Raw genomic sequence first — 21,528 nt, 5'->3', positions numbered from 1 at the left:
TAGTTGCACTACATCAGCTAAATCAGTGCAAGGCTATAAAAAAAACTGTTTTTGCAAGTGACAGATTATGGTGGGTGTGTGTGAGCTCGTTTCATGTGTAGTACTGCTGATGAGAAAGTAGAAACGGAGTTATATTATTTGGGTAAAGTACAGAAGCCCTAAACGGACATGATTCAAACTTTTTAATATCCTTATCTCGAGAAATCAAGCTTCGACAGTTAACTCGTTATCACAAGAAAAAAAAAGGTAATTTCCTCTTAATATTATCCAATGGTATAAAAACAGCCCAGAGTGAACTGACTTGTTACACGTGTGACTACATCCAGTTTTCAAAATAAGGTGTTAAGAAGGGTACATACAAAATACATATTTAGAAATAGGATTACACGGATTATATTCACAACCATGTCCCAAATAAATTACTAAAAATCATCAGGGAAAAGTCTTTAATCTTTGGTTTCTGAAAAAAATACAATTAAAATAATTCCTGAGTTGAAGACATCTCTGACGACATCTCGGACAAAATTGACAACATTGTATCAATTCAGGGATTTAACCAAGTAAAATAGTAATTTCAGTATATATGGTCAAAGATGTCCTGAAGTTAAATATATAAAAATAAAAACTGGAATTATGTAAAAATCTATCAAAGTTTTATAATATATATATATAAATATATATATGTATATATATATATATATATATATATATATATATATATTAATGTCATCTTATTTCCATGTATGCATTGTGTATGTACCCTTGTTAAAATCATATTTTAAAAACTGTATGTGTATCCTTCTGCTAACTTTACCAGGTCCATCACCATCAACTCAATCTGGGCTGTTCAAATATATTCGCTGTTGTGTGATTTGATCCAAATATTTAAAGTAAATTACCTCTTGTTTTCCTGTGGTAACAACTAAATAAACAAGTGTAAATCCTGACTATTTAGGACATCCATATATAAAGAGCATGCCGATGGAAAAACTTACTCAGATTGTGATTGTCTTTCTTCTGTCTCTCCTTGGCCAGTGCACGGGCTTCTGTATCTTTGCAATAGCAACAAGTGATTAATGGGTCAGACTGTGCCATTTCATCAATAGTGTCAACAAATGCTACAGCATACATTACAGGACCGGGTACTGTGTGGGAGCAAAATGTTTTACATTCCCTCAATGGCAGTCTGTTATTGATCTTAGTAGTTTACAAAGTGTACAACTTCATCTCTCGCACCTGACAGTTCTCGTTTGATTGTCAGGTTGGCAGGACAGGAGTTGCTGGTCATAGCAATGGCTGGACCCTTCATCCCCGGACCTGTATACACATCCAGGTGACTGCTAGACAGGGGAAGCTGGGGGAACACACACACACACACACACACACACACACACACACACACACACACACACTTAGAAAACCAACAATCTACACATGAAATGTACTTAAAAATAATCACTTCCACTGTGCAAAATGAAGGAATAGAGTGAAAAAACATTGATGGACACCTTGATGCAATGCTTTGCTGTCCATAGACAGTTGTGAATAAAGCTACTCAAAAGCACTCAGTTGATCAAGGAGTAAAGTGAAAACCGAGACACACACACACACACACACACACACACACACACACACAACATAAAGGCATCAATGCCTCTTCCAAAGTCCGCAATTTAACTGAATGTTAAAAAGATTATTAAAAAAGAATTAAAACAGAGAGTAATGCTGAATCAAACTCAGGTCACACTGGTGTTAAATCCAGATTATTTATCTGTTTCCTAGACTACAGCTTTACAGCTCCATACACCTTTGTAAGTATCTTTATAAAAAGGCAGTGTTCGTGTTTAGTGCGCTGTAAAGAACAGATAGCAGAAGATAATGCAATAATATTACACCTCAGAGCAGCCTGCCAAACACAGTGCAATGATTGACTATCATCCTGTCTGCCTTATCTCTCTCTCTTTATGGCTTGATTCTCTCCTCTGCCTTCTACAGCTCCCGAACTCACACTTGTGGAGTGGGGTCCTAACTCTTGCACTTTAGACATTGTATAAAAGCTTTGACTTAGTTTTGTATGGAGTCCTAAAAAGACGGGATTTCCTTTTAATTGTACTGTATAGTTTGACTGCAATGGACTTTTGATGCCTTGTTACAAATTGTATCGTACGCCCTGAAGTGAGGGCAAATGTGACACTGCTAATGAGGCCTGAAAGATAAGAACCTGAAGGAAAAGATACCTTATCGGTTAGCTACTGTGAAATCAAACACATTTACACGCATAAATACACACACCTCCTCAGGTTCACTTCAAATGATACTCTTTATTAAAAATTTCACAAAAGAGTGGGGAGATGAAGTATAATCTTCACTAGTGAGGAGGAAATTATATTGTTGTGGTTTACACCTTTGCCAACTGTATGGAAAATCACAGCTTAAAGTGTTTTGTTGATCTTCATTAGTGTTTCCCAGAGGATGTTGTAGACTCTGATGGGTGGACCTCAGACCCTGACCGAGGGAATGCAAAACATTTTGTACATTTTGAAGTTAAATGCATCAATCTGCTGCACTTTGAGAGCAAAATTAAGAGGCTGGACATATCAAGTACTTTGTGCACTTGTACACACTGTTGTAGTTTAGTAAACAATTTAACCATAAACATATTGGTTGTATAAGTAGTGCTGACACAGCAAAAAAAGTCACAAAATTGTATGGTAAATAAGCTTGGGGTCCCTGTTTCAAGACAGGTCACAGAACCCAACGGCTGAATAGTTTGATATTTCCGGTTCATTATGAAACTGTAGCGGGCCTACCTAGACCGTGACTTTCAAATAAATACTACAGCTGGGAAAACCTGACATATTAACTGCTTTCTATTATTAGTTTTTAAAACAAAACTGTGCATCATTATAAGAGACAACAACCCAAAGTAAAATCTGATCATAATGTCTCACCCTAATATGGTTACTTCATGTTTTCTGCTGACGATAGAAAACAAATACACTTTTATTCCCAGACTCCTCTATGCTTTTTCACTGACCTCCCATGTCCAGGTCAGGCAGTCTAGCTCTGAAAATGCAACACTCCAACAAGATCCCATCTAACTCAATTAAATAAGCAAGTATGACTGGGACACAGTATGGCTCAGTGTAACCATCCATACACACTCACACAAGATTCGAACTGTTCACTTGTGCCTGGTATTCAGTGGAATTCCAAGCTTTTACTTAACTTTGAGATTCCAAGAATTCCATGGAGTTTGCTGCTTTAATCCCCATCAGGATTAGCAGGTATTTTTTTACTCACTGGTCTGTCAATTGGGAATAAGGTTCCGAGTTTTGGTTCCAGTGTATTTGAACACAAAACGCTGTACACATCATCTATAGTATGTTCTGATGCAGCACTATTAACATATTAATCTGCGCTTTGAGTTTCTCTCTCAGTTGGATAATTGTGCTGGCTTTACACACACTGATCACCCTCATGGTTGATCATTCGCCTAATCTAATCAATCAGTGTAATGTTACAAGAACATAGATATACATATAAACGCATGCAGACACAGTGATTAAAGCCATCAACAACAGAGGATATATTATCAGATAAAGCTACAGATAAGGCTTTTTGGGTTTCACTCACACACACGCATGCACGCACGCACGCACGCACGCACGCACCTGCAGAAACACAAATATAAAACCTAAAACCTCCCCCATCCCGCCACCCCTGCTTTGGCTCATTTCATAATCAGGGACCCGAGGCTGGGAGTTAGAGCTGTCAATGCATCCTGTGGTTCACTCAGAATGAAAGCTAAACTGCAACAGTAACTAAAGTCATGCAAAACAGTCTGACAAACAGCGCTTCATTGTCTTACCAGCTGAATCTGTTCTCCTTCAAAAACTTCCACAATGGCATATGTCTTATTCATCTCCTTCATCCTCTGCTCTTTCCCTCACTAGGCCAGTGGTGTTTCTTCTTCTCTCTCAGGCACCAGCACACACACAGCTGTCTCTAGCACTGCCACCCCTGTCTTGGGAGACTGACCTCGGCAACACCAACCCTGTCTTTCTTCTACCTCCGCTCCCCTCCAAACAAAAGTGAACTTTCCCCTAACTGGACTTTCAGCCTGTTTTCCCCTTGCACAAATTGCCCACATCCCCCTTTCCCTCCTCCCTTCTTTTCCTCCCCCTCTACTTCTCCACCTCCCTATCTTCCTCCAAACATCTTGTAAACAAGTTGAACTCTAACTGCTGGCAGTTTAATTGTTAATTTTCTGAGTTTGTTTCCTCAGACAGAGCACTGTACAGTTCTCGTCTGAAATGTCTTCCCTACAATTTTTAACTACTTCCATCGTGGATTAAGGATGGAATGTTTAGTACTTAAATCAATTATGCACGTTTTCATGTGTGGATATGAGTTTGAGTATATGGGTGCGTTAGGACATATGGGGACATGCAGAAAGAGACTGACAACAAAGAAAGCTGGTTTAAAGCTACATTTCAATGGCTGCCTTGCAATATTAAATAATTGTAATGCTCATTGTGTTTTACCAGGAATAATAACTGCAACAACACCATCACCATCCCCGATAACAGCAACACAAACTAACATTAACAATTAACAATAAATGAAAGGGGAGACCGTATAAGACTGAACAGAATCCTGAACAGAATCCAAAACAGTTATTACAGAAACTACTGAAAAGCCAACGTCTGAGAATTGATGATTTGACATGTCCAACCCTATGACTAAATTAGGGCAAACTGGGCCCAAAATATAACCTAAAGTGGACAAGGGTTTTAGAGGACTACATATTCTGTGAATACTTTACAACATTCTAGAATTATATAAGGTAGTGCATTCAAGGTGCATTCATATATTGTGAGGTAATCATTTGCAATAATTCAATTATGATGTGAAATAAGGTGATAATAGTTTGAAACTTTTAGAACTTGCTTTTGTTCTCAGGAAAAGAAAAAATGCCAAAAAGTATCCATGTCAAGTTGTGCCAATTTTCTTTACATAGCCCAAATTTACAAATATGTCTAAAATGGTTTTACAATATGTGCATGATATCACATCCTGTATTGTTAGACTTCCTACAAATATGGATTGTGTAAACATGTGTCACGTAGACTCTCTGTAGTATAGTACAAACAATAATAATATATATATATATATATATATATATATATATATATATATATATATATATATATATATATATATATATATATATATAATCATGTTCTATTTACGGGATTCAAACTTGTATCATTGGGTGGTAAAACAGTTGAAAGTCGGGGATCGTACCACTACTCAATTAGCTCTGTTTATACTATTAAAACAACGTACAATACAGCCAGCAGTCGCCACGAAAGGTAGAGGGCAACCAGATCAACTTGTGACCACACTGCCGACTACCATGTAGCATGTTGACGTGAACCACGGTTACAATATTGCTGGTTTCTCAAACAAACAGTTGGATGTTTTAATTCAAAACGTCTTTAAAGTGCTGCAAATTCATGAGGATTCATCTCAGTGGTCAGTTTTTGAACACCACAATGTATTGAATAAATACAAATATTGTGAACAAACATTTTTTGACTCTTCAAAACTATTTTTTCCTATTCTGTTATACATACTGTAGCAATCACACAAAGTTGTATTGTAGAGGGCAGCACGCAATAGAGTCCTATGCAATTATTCACAGCCTCACAAAATACCGCATAGTGTCCTCCTTTTTGGTGTTATGGGTCATCCTGCTCACCCTCCTCCAAAAAAAAACCTTAAACTTTCCTGAAATATGTCGGAAATGTTTGGTGATAATCTAAAATAAGGAACTGAAGAAGCAGTCCAAAGTACATTTGATGTTGTAGAAGACGATAAAAACAAGAAAGTCCTGAAATCACACTTTGTTCGTGGGTTGGTTCTACTTACTGTGTTTGGCATCTGGACCGGGTCAATGTATGCCTGAATATCATCGTAATTGGACTGCATGCTGATGATGTCATCAATGACCTCATCCATCTGGAAAAAAAAACCCTGCGGTGTCACTGATTATGACAATCTTAAAAGACCTATCATGGATAATTTGTGTGCCTTTGCATGCAAATACAATACAAAGAAGGCTGTCACTACTCAAGTGTTTATCAAAGCACCTGAAACCTGCTAGCATGAAGGCCTCCAGGTGCATGTCTCACTCAAGAGAAGACTTTAAAGATAACTATCATGTCACAGAGGCTAACGAGCAGGACTGTTTTCTCTCAGAGACTAAAAGAAGAGAATGGGTCAAAGTCTGATAGGTTCAAAGGGCCTTACATTCTGCTGTTCCCCTGTCACTTGTTAAGCTGTAATTACTGTTGCAAGGCCATAATGGAGAGTTTAAATTCCAATCTCAGTTATTGCCACACACCAACTGTACGCACAACACATTAACCTGGTGTATTAATGTAGTCACAAATGTTGCTTTACCCTACCAAAGACCTATTAAATCATTATGATGCTTACATAAAATGTGGAGATAATGTCACTTTGGGGGCTATATTAAATCTTCATAATTGTATAAGAGTGTATTTAAGTCATATTTTTGGGATATTTGTTTAATCTAGTTATTATAAACTGTACTTAATAATATGACCAGGAATTAATGTGTATGCCACTGTCTGCCCACGCTTGCAGGCGTCTACCTCTGTCTCGTGGCTGGAGCTTATGTTGAGCATGGCCATGGGGCTGTTGGGGGCACTGTTTCCAGACATGAGCTGCTCGGTGCGCATGTGTGGGGAGCGAAGGGGTGGGGGGGCAGACGCTGAACCCCCTGTAGGTCCCATGTGTGTGGGAGGAGAGGGCGGCACCAGCCCTGCTACTGCATGCACTGTCTACAGAGAGAGAGAGAGAGAGAGAGAGAGAGAAAGAAAGAGAGAGAGAGAAAATGGATGATGGTGTTAATGACTGAGTACTGGCTTAGATCTAGTACTGCAATACTGTGTGGATTGTTGGACAAACCAGACAAAAACACAGAGAGACGGGCTATTTAAATGGAGTGAATCTAATGAGAGGCAAACAGATACAGAGCACAGAGTAAAGGCATCCAGAAAGGTACCTGTTTGGTGGCAAAGGTGGTGGACAGGTATTCTTTCACCTGTTGCCGCCGAGACTGACGGATGTGGTAGTCTGTAGGATTCTCGAGGTGGGTCTGTACCTGTATTAGGGAAGGACAGTAACAGGATGTGATAAATTCTTATTCCATTATTCATTTTGCACATTGATCCAATTCTTAGTTGATACTGTTTATGATTCATTTTGGACTACACTTTGATGGAAGCAGTATACACATGATGTATAGTAAGTAAGTAAATAAGGAAGTTAATGTTGTTTAGAGACACAATATGTGACCAAATCCAAGCTTTGAGTACAAGACAACATCACATCTTTATGTGACCATATTGGCATTTTCACTGGAAATATTGAATTTTGCCAATGAAGTCCACTTACCTGTACTCGTCCCTCGAAAATAAACTAAATCAATTAATTAATTAAACACATAGCACACTAAGTATGTGCTTTAGATGCACACCTCATTATCCTTGTCCCATAACACTGTGATGGCACAAGGACTTTGCAGCATTAAGTCAGTAGTAAAACCTACAGGAGTAAAGCCACTAAATCCTCTGGTGTGGCTACATAAAGCAATGGGCTGGCCTCATTCCTTCACATCAAAGAGTAAAGCTCAATAAAGAACAGGCCTACTCCCCATTACAACGGAGAACGACTCAACCCCTCAGCCCGCCGAACCCCCCTCTGTTTTATAACCAACAGCAGGATTATATCAAATGAACCAGAAACTCTTTAATATAAACATGTTTTAACACCTGCATGCTAAATTGTATGTGTTTTTTTCTTTACAGCACATATTGACAAACTGGTGATTGGCTCATGAGACCCAGAGGCATTTTAAGCCAAAGTAACAACTATTCAGTCATAACTATTTGATCTATTTGGCCCAGCGTGTGTCAGCACACATGAAGTTCAGAGACACACTCAGAAACACTGATCTGCCTGGAGAGACTGATGGACAGAGAGATCACCCTCTCAACAAAATGAAAGGAAAGACACAGACACACACATGCATGCACACAGAGTAAACTGTCTATGCAGCAAATTGCTCGAGTTACTTGTGCATAAAAAAGATTTACAGTTCAAAATACCATAAAGCCACCCACACACACATAATGGAGTATTGTGCAAACCCATACACTCACAAACACACACTATCAAAGATAAGGACACAAACAAGCATCTTTAAAACCAGGCAAAATGTCACTTCAGCCACATCAGTCCCTGTACGACTCAGTCTAGCTACATCGCTCCTGTCTGTCCTATCGCAAAGCATGGCGAACATCTCTTGTCTGCCAGTCTTCTTCCCCCTACCTGTTTGCTGATCCACCGCATTTTTCTCGCTCTGCGCTTTTTTCAAATCTGTCCCTGATTTTCCCCCTGTGTGGCAGTGCTGCTTCGTGAGAGGCCACAATGCACAGTGAAGTCCTGACCACCTCCTCTGCGCCCTGCTGCTCAGCAGCATGTGAGTGGATTAATGGAAGTGCCCCAGCCCCCTGTCCTTTTGAAAGCCCCCTTAACCAACATCGTTTCTCTCTTTTGCCAATCCCCTCAATGAGGTCTGTTTAGCATTTTGTATTTTGAGTGCGTTTGCATGATGACCAGAAATTAGACTTTACTCCTCTCATTATTGTATTACAACGGTCCAGACTGAGCCTGAAAGAAGAGATTTTGTACAAGGATGAAGGGGATTCAATTAACAATGGATCAAATCACAAATACCCGTTATTTTTACCTTATTCTAAATAAGCAATATCCACAGACTAACTTCAAACAATAAATCAATTAAGTGACTAAAATAGCTAGAATTAAACATTTTAAAAATGTCAAAGTTTTTCAGAAATGTCAAACGTTCATTGGTTCTCCTTCTCAGATTTGTTTTCATATCATTGTAAATTCAATATATTTGAAAAGGTGTCACCATGAATCCTGGGAAAATGTGATGGGACATTTTTCACACATTTCTGAAATTGCATTGGCTAATTGTATTGGCTAATTGAGCAATGTATTTGATAATAAATCAATAAAGTCAAATAGAGACATTAATTGATTTTTTTTTTTTTATTGTTGCAGCTCTACTGACCTTAAGAACCTCCACAGGGACCTGCATACTCTGGTGATGCTGTGGGGTGCTTATGGCAGGTGTAGGTGCAGGTGGCCCAGCCATGTAATGCTGCATGTATTGCAGGGCTGCATTCTCCTGCTGATGCTGCTGTATCTGTTGTATCTGCTGCCTCTCACGCTGATCCTCTTGCTGCAGCTGGTCTCGCATCAGCTGGACACACAACACACATGTATCATAGGAATGCTCATTAAAGCATTGTGACCTATAAGCTGCCTGTGCTGGGTGATGTTACTTTTGACTTTTCTCTGTCTCCCTGCTTTTTCAAGAGCGGACACAAAGAGCTGCTAGAAAAAGCACAATTGGTGACTCACACATCTATTAAAATAACCTGTAAGAAAAGTATGCAAGGGCCAAATAGCATGGCTAAATCTATCAGTAGTTTCTGAACGTAGACCCCGTTCAAATGACATTGACCAGAATACCTTCCTCTCCAAGGTCCAGTTGATGAAACAACACTAAAAACAGAGTTTGATATTGAAAGCTAATGAAAGGGTTGTATGTGCTGCATATTGGATGGTGGTTGTATTGTACCTGCATCCGCAGACCAACGCGCGAGGCCATTGCTGGGGGGCGAGGGGGCAGGGGAGGGCGAGCCGACGTCAATGCACCGCAGTCCAGCCCGAGAGGTAGAGGAAGCTGTTGAGGAGAAAGGAAAAGAGAGTGAAGTAAGAGCTGGATCAGAGGAGGGAAAGGGAAAACAATATGGATTCCCAAACAAGAGTAGCCATTAAGAGTTGATGCTACACGTCAACTGACCTGATCCAGTGTGCATTGCTAATGGTTGCATTAGGAGAGAGATAGGAGAAGGGGATGTGTGCAATGTTGTGATATACTTTTTTATTTTGTATTTGTCTCTGTTGTTAGATGCTCTTTACACTATACTTGTCTTAAGTGTCAGGTTTGTTTGACAGTGCAATTGATCATCAACTGTGATTTGAACATCATCTTCCTCATTTAAAGAAAATGATTAACCACAACAGATAACCTTGGTTAAAGCTAACTATGACACTATGTTTAGTCAAGCTAGGCTAAATATATTCTGGACATATTATTGTCTGCCCAGAGGTGACACTGGTTCTCAATTAGTTCTGGGTAAGACAGTAAACCATCATCATAATCATCAGTGGAGGCTCTTTTTACAGACACCTGTAAGTTCTGGGACCTTGTACTTTTCCAGCAAAAATGTGTCTGCGTCCATCACTGGGCAAGCTGCTGGATCAATCACCCGTCTTCCACTCATATGACCTCTATGTTCCTACTGAATCAAAAGGCACCCAGTCATTGTTTGACAAGTTGCACAAAGGTTGTCCGACTCGTAATCCTATTTACCTATGCAATGGCTTAAAGCATACACTGCTGTAGTTTCTCTTTCTGTCTGCATAAGGCCCCAAATAACTGCCTCTAGAATAAATCAGGCTATTTAAAGGATGTGCAGTGGACTCATGCCACAGCTGTCTCGAAACAGAGACCATAAGGATTTTGATGTCTAGGCGTCGCAATATTTTTGACACATCATTCAACAAAAACAATCAGCAAAAGATCTATTGAAAAACAATTACGAATGCTGCCTATATCAAATACAGTGTACACTTCAAAAATGATATCAGATAATAAACCAAATGAAAGAATCAACTAAGTCAACTAAGAATATATCAAACCATTCAAAGATTAATTTATATAAAAAGCTTTATGTATTAAATGTCTTTGCCAATATGAGTTGGATTTAAGATCCATTCCAGAAATCCCACATCCTATAACTCTATCATATGGTCCTTTGTCAATCCATTTTACTCCATCCTTTCTTTACAACCCATAACAGTAAACAATCCCACAATTATTTAATGTCTTGAATCAAGTAAAGAAACAGTTGAATTGAAACTGTGCTATATAATCAAGTGGCTGTGGATAAATCACAGAAACAGAAAAATAACAATAACAATAAAATAATAAATTATACATATTGCAATGGGCCCTGTTGTGCAATTAGAGTAAAACAGAGCACATTTCAAGGCTAACATCTCTTTACTCTCTGTTTAGGTCTGACTTCATCCAATAAGATTTCATATGAAATATCATGTTTATAAGAGGGCACTGGGATGACATTAGGTTAGACGTAGCTCTGACTACCCCCCCCTAACTCTGTTCCTCCCAAAAAATAAATGCCAAGGTACTTCCTCGATAATGTTGAAGAGGTCATGTGGGAGTCATGTGGTCTTGTTGTTCTTGGGTTATCATGTGAGCAGAAGGACGATGGGGAACACCCATAAACCCCTTACAACACCTCCTCCTCTTTTGTCTCACACATACACACTCACAACTATGTACAGTGGGGAGTCCCAGGACTGACAGTTCCCCTTCTGCAATGACTTGTGTTCATCCCCTGGACCCCTGAATGAATAAGCTTGTCTGGACTCAAACAGGTGTAATGAAACCTTTTAAGGGACTGGTGTCTACTGCTTACTGTATTGTGATACAACTACACACAGAAAAGCAGGGACAGGGACATCAGGGTCTAAACAACCAATCAGAATCTGATTCCTCCTGTCTCTCATCAGAAATGCTGTCTGTATATGGTCATAAAGGGCGAAAGACAGAGAGAAAGACAGAGAGAGTGAGAGAAAAGCTCATTGTGCGTGAGGTACAATAAGAAGGGCAGCTCCTATTGAGGACTGAAGTCGCCTGTTGTCCGAAGTGTACATTTCAGCACCCGAGGGGGCACACACTGCCCGCTTTGTGCCCATTGGATGTCCTACATAAAAAACACACACCCAGGCAGAGATGCACATTGAAACACTCCAACACAAACATGTAGCCAGACTTGGACTCAAGGAGAGGCCCACGCCACACCAGTAGATCCAAACTGCCAAAACAAACTGAAATACATCAACAAAAAATACTGAAGTAGAGACACAATATTCACAGAATATATTTTCCTATAATGCTCACAACTACTGCTGATGTTGGAACAATTTTTGTACCTGTTGCTAACATCTGCAGCAACAGGCCCTTGTTGTCACTTTCAAAGTGCCTACTTAAACTGACAAACACACATACACACAACGTTGGAATAATGCACAGTGTATTTATAGAGTCTGACAAATAGGGTGATTACATCTCCAAACTCAATCGACAAGTTAGGAATGCCAGCTAGAGGAGGATGTGCGCTCTATGCCTCAAGAGTCTAAGGATACACATCTAGGCGGTATAGACTGTAAAACTAGAGGGAAATTGTCATAAAGAACATTTTAATTCTTGATATGGACAAAAAACGTTTTGCGTGAGTTCACTGTGATCTTTGGCCACCTAATCAGCTCAACTTTGAATGCAAGTGGACATTTGTGCCAAAGTTGAAGAAACTTGCACAGGGCTAAGATATCTTCTTCACGAAAACGGACCTCATGGATAGCATAATAATGAATACCTGTAGCTTTACATGCTAAACTCAAAGCCATAATGTGGAACACCCAGTTCTGCAGAAGGAGAACGCTTACGACACCATGTTTACGTAACACAGACCTACATTTCCAACAGAAGTGAAGCTATATGCATTTCATAAACATGAACATGGCGACTGTGGGTCTGTGGTTAGCAGGTCTGTCTTTCAATCAGGGGGTTGGTGGTTCAATTCCCGCCCTAGTCGATGTGTCCTTGAGCAAGACACTTAACCCTGCATTGTTCCCTGTAGCTGTGTCTACAGAGTATGAATGTAACATGATTGTAAGTCGCTTTGGATAAAAGTGTCAGCTAAATTACATGTAATAATGTAATAATAATAAAGCCTTCAACTGTGACTAAGCCTTGACACAGAATACGTATATGTCCTTTAACACATACACACTGACAGGATATCACTTCATGATATCAAATAGTGACACACTGCTACCAGGCAGCATGATCCCCCACATGGGCCTTCCCATTGCCTGGCATCCACTGGGGTAAGCAGGCATCTGTGATGCAGTAAGGGCACACAGCAGCCATTGTGTGTCTAACGCTGTGATGTCACAGCACCTTCACTTCAAACAACGAGTGGGAGAATTTAGAGCGGAGGAAGCCCGGGTCAGAGGTCTACTCTGGATTGTGCCATAGATTAGTTACAAACATACATGCCAACAAAAAGCACACAATGGACAACATGGAATACATTAAACTTGCTGTGTTTAGCTTTAGTTCCTTCCTATACATATGTACATGCGCACATGTCGCACTCATACACATTCATAGACATAAAACACACTTGGGGAGCAGTGTGGGGCAATGGCACCTGTGCTCAAAGACATGGTGTTAATTTGTGGAGTGTGTATTTTTAGAATGGACTGTGCCATGCCAAGAAAGGCCTTTACAACAGCCTACATTGAGCATTTAAATGTGGGATGTGAATATGCGCAAACACTCAGGAGCTCTCTCACAACAAATCTTGCGTGCATCCACACATACATGAGGCCATTGCTGCGGCAAAAAATTCAAATACAATTTACTGAGATATTGACAAGTGCAGAAACATGTTTTACAATACATTTTATGTCTGTATTATGATCACAGCAATCCAGCATGGCGAGTAAACTCAAGCTCACACAAATGCTTGAACATCTCTTGAAATGTCTTTCACAAAACTGAGTTTAACACTTTTCAAGAACCTCAACCGAGTCAAGTCATGATAGCATTGACAACGTTGTTTAGGTCATGTTGTAGCATTTGTAAAACCACTTTTGATACTAAGTTTCAGGTTATCAACCGCTTTAGTCCAACCAGCTTTTCCATCACTGTACATACTTTCTCACACACATAGACACACTTTCCGCATTAAGCTATCTGTCTGCCTGCTCTAATGACTAAAATAACCCCCTCTGCTCTCTGTTCTCCTTTTCAGGAACACCCTGTTCCCCTGAGATTTGGTGTGTTTTTTGGTTTTGTGTATGTATCTGCAAATAAGGAGGATGCACCAATATCTGCACTTTGTGTATGTATCTGCACTCCGTGTTCGTTTGTGGGCAGTTGGGGGTAATAGGTGGGCATGCACACAAAAGGTAAGGTGCTTGTGTATTGTCGCTCTATAGCATCTGTTGCCTTTCAGGACATGTAAACATATCTTAAGTATCAATATTCCCTAAACCACGGCTTCACACACTCAACGGGTTTAGTTGGTAGGATTATGTGACAATACTGGCATGGCAAGTATGGTTTCCCTATCCCTTCCTCTTTGGTCTCACACACACACACACAAACAGCTGTATCCCTTAGCGACGGAACACACATTCGGACATGCAGTCCGACTGGACAGTCAGATAATGTTCAAACACTCAGCACTGGTATTCTGTTGGGTCTATATAGCTGCTTTAGATTATTTTTTTTTTATTATAAAACAATCCTCTTCCCACCGAACATCTCTACAAATTACATCAGACACTCAGGGTTTAGTTACAGCATACAGGGGGACATTTAAGTCAGGATTGTCAGCTGTATTTAGTCGGTGTAGCCCCACAATCACTGAATCGGCATATTTGTATAATATAGAAGCATTTTAGGCACAGAGACAAATGTGCAATTACCTGTTTAAGAGGAAAAAGAGTTCACAAGCGAGGTTAATTACGCTCTGCTTGTGCTGCTGACTACATATCGGGATGCTGGAGAAAGTGGATGGCAATCTGCAGGGGGAGGTCATGGGCCAAGGACAGATGAAGAAAGGCGATGGAGTGATGACAAATGACAAAGACACAAACAAAAACAAAAACAAAAAGGCAGAAACAAAGTAAAAAGGATGGTTGGTTAAAACTGCAAAATGTACAGATGGAATGAAGAGCTGTTACATAAAGTTACTGTGAGTGTGGAAAAGCAACACAGGAAGCAGTGGGGTGTTCAAAGAGCAGGTGTGTAACACACACACTGACAAACTGAGAACATAATTTCAACGTCGGAAATGAGGGAAGCAACAGACCATGATTAAACCTGAGTATAAAACACATTTTTTATTCAGTTGTTTAGTTCAGTTTTCCATTAAGCAGATTTCTGCAAGTTTTTTGCAGCTGGTTCTCGGATATCATAGTGTCGAGTTTGCTATGAGGGGCACCTTGCTATCTGGTTTCTGGCTGTTTTAGCACCTTAACATCCAGAATGCTGCAGCTTGTGTACTCACAAAAAATAAGAAAATAGATCACATTACTCCTGTATTAGCTGCTCTGCACTGGCTCCTTGTAAAATCAAGAATCACATTTAAAATTATTCTCCTCACCTACAAAGCCTTAATTGGTGATGCACCATCATATCTTAAGGAGCTTGTAGTACCATATTGCCCCACTAGTAAGCTGCGCTCACTAAATGCAGGGCTACTCGTGGTTCCTAGAGTCTTCAAAATCAGGATGGGAGCCAGAGCCTTTAGTTATCAAGCTCCTCTTTTATGGAGCCAGAAACAGCTTCCACTTTCAGTCCGGAAGGCAGACACCTCATTTAAGAGTAGACTTCAGACTTTCCTCTTTAAGAGCGCTTATAGTTAGGACTGAATCAGGTGTGCCCTGGTCCAGCCCCTAGATATGCTGCTACTGGCTTATAGGCTGCTGGGGGATGTTTTAGGATACACTGAGCTCCTATCTCCTCTTCTCTCTTTATTTGTGGATGAATTTACATCTCTCCATTGCACCTTACTAACTCTGCTTCCTCCCCGGAGTCTTTCTGACTTCACGTCTCGTAGGGTCCATCGGACCTGGCTGTGTCTGATGCCTCCTGCCATGTGAGCCGGCCTCCTGCCTTGGCCCCTACTGATGCGCCCGCCCCCCCCCTCCTCTCTACCTCCTTCATGGATTGTGGAGGTCCATTCATACATTGTCATATTCATGTAATGTGTTTATGTAACTCTGTAATGCTGTTCATTCTGTACACATGACATCTATTGCATCTGTCCATCCGTGGAGAGGGATCCTCCTCTGTTGCTCTCCTGAAGGTTTCTTCCCTTTTTTCCCTGTAAAAGGTTATTTTTGGGGAGTTTTTCCTGATCCGATGTGAGGTCCTGGGACAGGGATGTCGTATGTGTACAGATTGTAAAGCCCTCTGAGGCAAATTGTAATTTGTGATATTGGGCTATACAAAATAAACTGAATTGAATTAATTTCTCAAATGAGTAGCGGTTCAAGCATGTTCTTCTTGTTCATGTTCTCATCTGAATGAATCACCATAACTCAACATTGTGTGTGAATCACCTTCTAAAAACAATCTATTAATAGTTGACCAATCGGGACCCTGGTCCAGAGTGAATCTGTGAACTCAGTCCTGCTCTCCTTAGGTCACAGATCATAGAGACGAGAGAGCAATGTGAAACTAGCGAGGAAAAGACAACAATAGGCTATCAGCACAAATACATTTACCACCATGTCGAATAAAAGTACGACACAATGAGATACAGGAAAGACAATAGACCAGCATCACCAATTATAACCACAATGCATCACTTCCCCTTTCCTTCCATCAGTTTTCACAACTCCCAGTTTTGTCAGTGGTGAAGCAACTTCCTTTGCAGGAAACCCTTGGAAAAAACAAACGCTGTTTGTCATGCCACAATCTCTTTACATAAAAATTTGATTGTAACATTTTTATATCGATGACCACTTATTGTGCAATACTAATGATAGGAAGGAAAACTAAAGTAAATGTTGTTCAATCTTAAGTCAATAAGGCTATTTCCTGTACAGAGGATTAGGCACACACACAATGCACATACGGTAACATAAATAATGTTCATACGGGTTTTCATACTGGTGGTGTTTGTATCTATTCCCCTGTAGCTGTGTCTACGCTGTATGAATGTGTTGCAAGTTGCTTTGGATAAAAGCGTCAGCTAAATGCAATGTAATAATGATGTAATAACTTGCAAACACACAACATATCTCTTAGCAGTCTGGCTTCAGTTTACCTTACCTTTTTTTATTGATGCTTTTTGGCAAAGATGTTAACATTAGAGAACTGTTGTACTTTTTTGGTAACTTTCATTGTCTCCCCACCAAACTGCCAAACAATCAGTACCATCGCTCTGACATTCTGCCTCCACTTAGCTGCACACAATCATTAGACTGCTAAACAATGGAGTGATGTTTCGAGATCTCTAGATCCTATTTCTGTTTTAGAAAGGTCAAAATGCAATATGTTATGACCAGTTTACTGTCTACATATTCAAGTTAAAAAAAGAACTACAATTTAATAAAAATACACTAAACCTGCTCAGACATGTTCAGTTTCATTTTCAGATTTTACTTTGAGAGTCAGCCTGAATGGAGCTCAGATTGACACCGATACATAAAGTAGAATACGTATAACTTTAGATCCTTACCAGTAACTCTTCAACTATCCCAAAGATAACATAGTGTTGCCAAGAGATATATGCTCACCCACGTGTTAAGCACACACTCCCTGACAGTTGTTTGCCGGCTGGGACCGACCAACTAGTGCATTCAAATGCCGGTTCACTCGTGGTGGCGGCACACCCCCTCCACCGACAGGCTACAGTAGGCTGAGTGACAGTCACTATTAGTCACCTTCCTCCTATAACCACCAGCTCAGCTTCCTATTCCTCCTCGTTTTCCTCTTCCTCCTCCAATTCCCCTAAATTTCCTGAATGCCTAGTCTTGGGCAACAACAACGAAAGCCCTGTGTCCAGCAAAGTTATCTCCCTTGCTCATGTTCCCCTCTTGTGTGGAACTCCTCCTCCGTCCACCCTCATTACTGAAGCAATGCACAGCATTTGCATTTAGTAACACCTACACATGTGCATGCATAAACACCGATAGACCCTAGACAGAATTTCCTTATTTTGTCTGCCAGGTCATTGTGAATGTGTTTTTTCTGGTGACACCTGAGCGACCATCATCAGTGTATGAATGGGTGTGAATGATGTCAAGTGCTTTGAGTGGTCGAAAAACGAGAAAAGCGCTATACAAGTAGATGTCCATTTACAACACAAGCTTGTCAATCCAAAAACAGACACACAAACAACAAATCAAAGAAACAACAAAAAGGTAGACTGATGACTGCTTGCTGACAGGCCCATTAAAAGGAGCCTCCTAGTGGGTAGATTATGCAGAATATATAGCAGAATATTTTAACCACAGAATATGGAAAGAAAATATATGGACAGGTCCAAAATAAGGAGGATGCACCAATAAGGTAAAACAACAAAAAAGATTTTGAATTAAGCAATTGTCAATGTTAACTTGTCACTTCATTATGAAGTGACATGGCTCTGATTTCAACTGTTGAGCCAAAAAAACTACCTATCAGTGGAGACATTCCTCCTCATCAGACCTCGGTTGTAAGTTCAATTTATTAAACTAGAATGCAGAGTGGTCAGCTTTAAAATCAATAAGCAAGTCAATCCGCATCTGCCTCGGGTTGCAACACACACGTCTGCACAAACAGACCTTAAAGGCCGCATGCAGAATGCCGATTATGTGCAGCACCCAACGATTACTACCTCTCCATCCACACTCTATTACCATCTTGTATCCCTAAATGCAGAAACACAAACACTGGTATCAAAGTGCCACTCAGCTAGTTGTGCCTATCACAACAGAGGAGAACACTGGCCAGCATGCTTCAGCAGTACAAGGTTGACAAGCATCCCTTGTTTGTACACAAAGCATTTAACAGTGGTCCAGCTCCAGCTCTCATAGTGCCTGCAGTGTATTTACTGGGCTATTTTGGTCCAGGGGCAGGACCCCCCCTCAGGCCCTTAGCTCATTGGTTGGAAAAGCTGTGTTCCTGTCAAACCTGGCCAATCATAAGGCGTATATACACAGTATGTAGGAGGGGAAATCATTGACCAAGACTGCCTTGTCCTTTTTCGACAATGGCTATAGAGAAGGCTCGACCCACCCCCACCACACACACACACACACACACACACACACACACACACACACACGCAGGACAACTTTCCCTTCGTTTACTCCATCCGTCACCATGGTTGCAAACAAATATGACATACATAGACCATTGCTGTAGCTCTACTTAAAGTGAACGTCTGTGGTGATATTTATGAGTGAGGTTTCACCCAGCTCTGCTAACATAAATCTATCTCTTTGTTAAGTTGGCGAAAAAGTGCAGTCACTGTCATAAATACCATACAGCAGGGTTGAAGGCGATGGATCTACAATTTGGCCATTTATACATGGATTTGCACATAGCATTGTGTGCATAAATATTAAGTCCTCTTTAGGGCTTTAATAACATGTCACCTGTCATTTCCGATGATATTAATCAAAAAAAGAAATATGATTTTATTATTGTTATAATTTCATGGATCTCTGCATTGTATTTCCATACTTTGGCAACCTTTGCACAAAATTGTAACTCACAGGTTTATTTTTTTGGGGCTAGGCTGGATATCCCAATCACAAAGCCACTCAATTTCTATTTTTAGAGCATTCTTTTCCTATTTGGAGAATATTAATTAACAGTCATGAATTCTAAGTAAACAAAAGTGTGGATCTATAAGTGTGTTTGTGTGTGATAGAGAGAGTAGTGCAATAACCAGCCAACCAGCTGCACAGCATTTCTTTTTGCATGAGTGAGAGTTGCCATTTATGTACTTTGAGATCGAATGGAAGGTATATTTGGGAGATGAGTTGTGAGATAAAACCTGGTCTTTAAAAAACGTTCAACTCCTCCCTCTTTCTCTTATTTTGTTTCAAAACTATAGACCATTAGTATGAAGAACTTGGCTGCCAGACTTTTGAGAGGAAGAGAGAGAAAGTACTGCAGAGAGAGCAGAAAGGGTAAAGAAAAGGAGGACAGAACAATTAAAATCACTGGAAGAGTTCAAGGAGAGGTCAAGAGGACGATAATAAATAAATAAATTAATAAATAAGCCTACAAAGAAGCTGCATATGTGTACCAGATCAGCATCCATTTCTCGAAGGCTGACCAAATATGGGGACAGTTTTTGATCAAACAGTGCAGACAAAGGAATGCTGTTTCTCTATACACAGAAGCACATGCACAACCTTATACAGTAGATCACTGTATTTCCGCTACAGAGGATTTTGCCATGGCTAACACTAACAGAGAGGAGGAAGAGATTGCCCAATAAAAATGTCAATAAACTCAGGCAGAGTACTACGGTACAGCTAGTAAAATCATGGTGCTTTTCAGCATTGCTAATCCCAGCAGATTGTATTCTTAAAAATATAAATAATCTGTATGCTTTGGAAAGATTGGCATGGTGAAAATCTTGAAAAAGGGGCAGCTTAGTGTAGTGAAAGCACAAAAAGATGCCTTTTCCAAATTAATCCGCATTAGTGTGTGAACAATGTAGAAGATAGAGGCAGGATTCAAGAGTGTAAACACTGAAGGCAGACTTAAAAGAGGAGGTAATTCCACAGTCGCTCTCATCCTCATTTACCTACAGCGATCAAACAACCAACGGCTTCAGTTAAAACTGCACATCGTAATATGTAAAAAAATTATGTGATGTAAGACTTTAGAGACATATGAAAGAGCTAAGCGTTTAAAAATCTTGTCAACAGTAAGACCTTGTATTTATTTTTGATCTGAAAGCCAAGTGTCATCAGTATGTTGGAAGGAAATACTGTATTTCTGAATTATCAAGAGTGAAGATGGAGAGCAATGTGACAGACGGTGTATGTGAGCCAGAAGGAGTGCCAAGTAAATGAGAATAGAGAAAGAGTCCACCTCGACACGATAAGAGATGAAAACCAGTCTCTGGCATTTATACTAACCCTAAAAACAAGTCATGGCTGCCCTATCAAAGACAGACGTGCGATCCAAAACGCGTATATTCGCAAAGTCATGTTATTAGTGAGTCATTTACATTCTCATATGAAAACAGACTGAATCCAAAATGTTATTGAGAGAAACAGACTTACTGTTTTGATTGCAATTAGTTTGGTTCGAAAGAACACTAGGAATTTCATAATGGAAAACCTCTTTGAGGAGCCCGCAGGGCATTTTATTATGAGAGCGAAGAGCTCATTTGAAAGTTTGTGAGAATGTTCGGTAGCAACAGACTTTCGAAAGCAATAAAATATAAAGATTGTTTGTGTCTGTTTGTGTGTGTGTGTGTGTGTGTGTGCGTGTATGTGTGTGTGTGTGTGTGATATAAGCAAACAATTTATTTTTAAATCTTCAATGCTGTATAGAGCCTTAAAAATCAAATGTTCTCTTTTCAAAATGATTTTAAGATATTTCACAACACACACCGACAGACACGGTTTGCTGAAAGAACGGAAACTGCAAGAGAAACAAGTGTGATTGCCTCATATTATGAGGCTTTTTTTTCGGTGTACCTGTGA

At 40.0% G+C, this 21,528-nt stretch overlaps 1 protein-coding gene across 7 annotated transcripts in view; it reads right to left on the bottom strand.

Moving 5' to 3' along the window:
* tfeb (transcription factor EB) overlaps positions 1-21,528 on the bottom strand; it is a 29,905-nt gene that overhangs the window by 3,918 nt on the left and 4,459 nt on the right. For 3 of the 7 annotated variants that reach the window (XM_034531930.1, XM_034531928.1, XM_034531934.1), the window contains exons 2-8: positions 9,770-9,874; positions 9,197-9,388; positions 7,100-7,198; positions 6,687-6,875; positions 5,938-6,027; positions 1,237-1,354; positions 996-1,052 (exon numbers count right to left, since the gene is read on the bottom strand). In XM_034531930.1, the coding sequence (XP_034387821.1) occupies positions 996-1,052; positions 1,237-1,354; positions 5,938-6,027; positions 6,687-6,875; positions 7,100-7,198; positions 9,197-9,388; positions 9,770-9,799 (775 nt within the window). In that variant the 5' untranslated portion in view covers positions 9,800-9,874. Of the gene's footprint in view, positions 1-995; positions 1,053-1,236; positions 1,355-5,937; positions 6,028-6,686; positions 6,876-7,099; positions 7,199-9,196; positions 9,389-9,769; positions 9,875-17,549; positions 21,247-21,528 lie in introns of those variants that run through there. The other 4 variants (XM_034531929.1, XM_034531931.1, XM_034531932.1 and 1 more) reach the window with 4 other exon arrangements.

The sequence above is a fragment of the Cyclopterus lumpus genome, chromosome 5, assembly GCF_009769545.1.
Source record: "Cyclopterus lumpus isolate fCycLum1 chromosome 5, fCycLum1.pri, whole genome shotgun sequence".
Lineage (NCBI taxonomy): Eukaryota > Metazoa > Chordata > Actinopteri > Perciformes > Cyclopteridae > Cyclopterus > Cyclopterus lumpus.
Note: the sequence above shows the minus strand (reverse complement) of the source record. Positions and strands in the feature narration are given on the sequence as shown.